General features: G+C 51.6%; 1 protein-coding gene across 1 annotated transcript; it reads left to right on the top strand.

Moving 5' to 3' along the window:
* The first annotated feature begins 1,577 nt into the window (after nt 1-1,577).
* LOC149404262 (uncharacterized) lies at nt 1,578-2,096 on the top strand. The gene has a single exon (XM_089607472.1). It carries the CDS (start codon nt 1,578-1,580, stop codon nt 2,094-2,096), a length of 519 nt encoding a protein of 172 aa, XP_089463598.1.
* Nucleotides 2,097-2,636: the final 540 nt, after the last annotated feature.

Below are 2,636 nucleotides of genomic sequence, written 5' to 3'. Positions count from 1 at the left end.
GAGAACCTCATCGAGGAGACAAACCAAAGATTAGCCAAGTTGCTAGCAAGACCCGGCGTGAATAAGGATCTCATCTCACGCTTCCTGGGCCATGAAGGCGAGGACGAGGATTTGCAAGATCACGACTACATCGTAGATGACGCGGTCAAAACGTCCGAGACAGGTCAGTCGTTCACGCACTTGCTGATCGTTTGTGGCCATGAAGAGGCGCACCCTCACTCAAGAGGATACCTTAGAGCGTCCGTGTCTAGGCGCCAAGATTCAAGCAATTTCCACATGCGTGCGATCTCAAGGTCCTGAGAGGGACGCTCTAGATTCACCATGCACATCCAAGCATCTCGAGCAAAAGATGGCGCAGATAGGCAAGACGTCCATCGAGGATGGCGCCCGGACAGTCTCCCCATGCCAAGAGTCATGGGAACTGCAAACAGGGATCTGAGAGATCGCTTCACGTCCCGAAGGGAACCTCAAGGGGAAGACCTGAGGCAGAGGCTCAACAATCGATGAGGGACCACCGGGGTTGGGACGCAACCCGCTAAACATTGTCGACCAAGCGTCCAACGAGAGGCGTGTTGTCATACCCACGACCCAAGCCATCGGGCCCGCCAATGATTTGGACATGATAACGATGATCAAAAGTCTTCAAAACCAAATCCTCAAAGTGTGAGAGTCAGGGGGCAGGCGCCTATGGGCCGTACAATAGGGTGGAGACATCATATTCATCGTTCACCACCCAGGTTCTCACACGACCCTCTTGCGGGAACTTCAAGTTACTCACGATCCCTCAATACGATGGACGGTTCGACCCCAACTTTCACGTACAACATTACGAGACATGGATGCTAATGCAGGGACAGCCCGATGCCACCCTCTGCCAGGCCTTCAGCTTGACCCTCACATGCTCGGAATTCGAATGGTTCTGAAGTCTCAAGCTAGGCAGCATCGCGTCCCTCCAAGTGTTCAGGGAGGCGTTTATAGCTAGATTCACCACGCTCATGGCACAAAAGAAGCCGAAGTCCTACTTGTGGACTATAAGGCAGGAGAGCAGTGAAACATTGTGCGAGTACCTCGCCAAGTTCACGGAGGAATCACATAAAGTCAAGGGTGTCGACGACAAAGATTCCATCACTGCAATAACTGAGGGGGCCAAGACAAGTGACTTCCTAAATTCTATCATGAGAAAAGTCTCGAGGGACATGGCTGAGCTAATGGCGAGAGCCAAGACCTACATGGGGATTGAAGACTACCTTGAAGGGAGGAAAGGTGGCGACCGTAGTAGCCGTCTCTGAGACGAGCGAAATGGTGACCGCTCTGAGTCACGAAACAAGAAAAGCAAAGTTAGTCAGGCACCTAACGGCCGCATTTCCTCGATGTCGCGACAGCCCCTTGTCGATCACTTTAGAAGACAATCGTACACCACGCCGGATCCGATCCTGACTCTACACAGAGACAAGCTAGAGTCGCCGGCCCCACTAAAGAAAGACCCCGCGATGCAGGATAAAATCATGTATTGTGAGTACCACCGAGATCACGGACACATGACCTCTGAATGTTACAAACCGAGGTGACAAATCGAGATGATGATCCAAGATGGGAAACTGAAAGAGTTTGTCATGCGCGCCGCCGGGGTTACAACCCCGACCAAGCGCCCTCCTCAGCAAGGAAAGGGAAAGGGGCCGACCACGATAGCGGCCCCTGGAGCAAGGGACAAGCCGACAAGCTCAAGTATGAATATTGTGAAGATGATTGTAGGAGGGCCAGAGTACGGCAATTCTCACAATCAACGAAAGAAATATTTGAGAGTCATCTCCCACGAGAAGATTGCCCAAAGTATCAACCTTACGTACGTATCACCCCCATCCGTCCCGTTCGAATCGATTTACTTAACCAAACTTGAGGTCAAGAGAGTCATACACCCACATAACGATGCGATAGTCGTGACGACGACAGTTGCAAACAACATCGTTCGCCCCATTCTAATAGATAACGGTAGTGAAGTGGACATCATATTCAAGTCGGCCTTGGATTGCATGAAACTCAACGATGTTAGGCCCGTTAAGACCCCCCTCTATGGGTTCTCAGGGGAGAAGGTCTAGACCGAGTGGTCTATTGACTTGCCGGTGACTTTTGGGATGCGAGGCAACATTGATGTCACCAGAATCGTGACGTTCCTCATAGTCGATGAGCCCGCCGTGTACAACATGATCATAAGACGACCGACCATCATTGGCCTCAAAGCCATAACATCGGTCTATCACTTAATGATGAAATTTCCCACCGAGGGAGGCGTGGCTCACATGATGGGGGACCAAACCATGGCAAGGTCGTGCTACGTCTGGGCCGTGGATAGCAAAATGATTGTCAAGGAAGAGGAGCACAAGATGATAAGTACGTTGTACTAACTCGGAGACGACTTCCCGTGTGACATCAAGGAAGGAGGCATATTTTGGTGAGCTGGACCAATGAGAAGAAACAATGCGTCGAAGGGTTGAGACACCCGACAACCTTACGCCGATCGTGTTGGACGATGCCAAGCCCGACCATGTGGTCAAGATAGGCGTCCAACTCCCAGCTGGCGTCAAGCTCGAGCTCGCGACCTTCTTGCGAGAACGTAAGGATGTCTTCACGTGGACACA

The sequence above is a fragment of the Urtica dioica genome, chromosome 2 (assembly GCF_054948205.1).
Source record: "Urtica dioica subsp. dioica isolate 48M chromosome 2, U.dioica_male_clone48M_v1_H2, whole genome shotgun sequence".
Classification (NCBI taxonomy): Eukaryota; Viridiplantae; Streptophyta; class Magnoliopsida; order Rosales; family Urticaceae; genus Urtica; species Urtica dioica.
The sequence above is the reverse complement of the archived record's forward strand: the minus strand, read 5'-3'. Positions and strand labels throughout refer to the sequence as shown.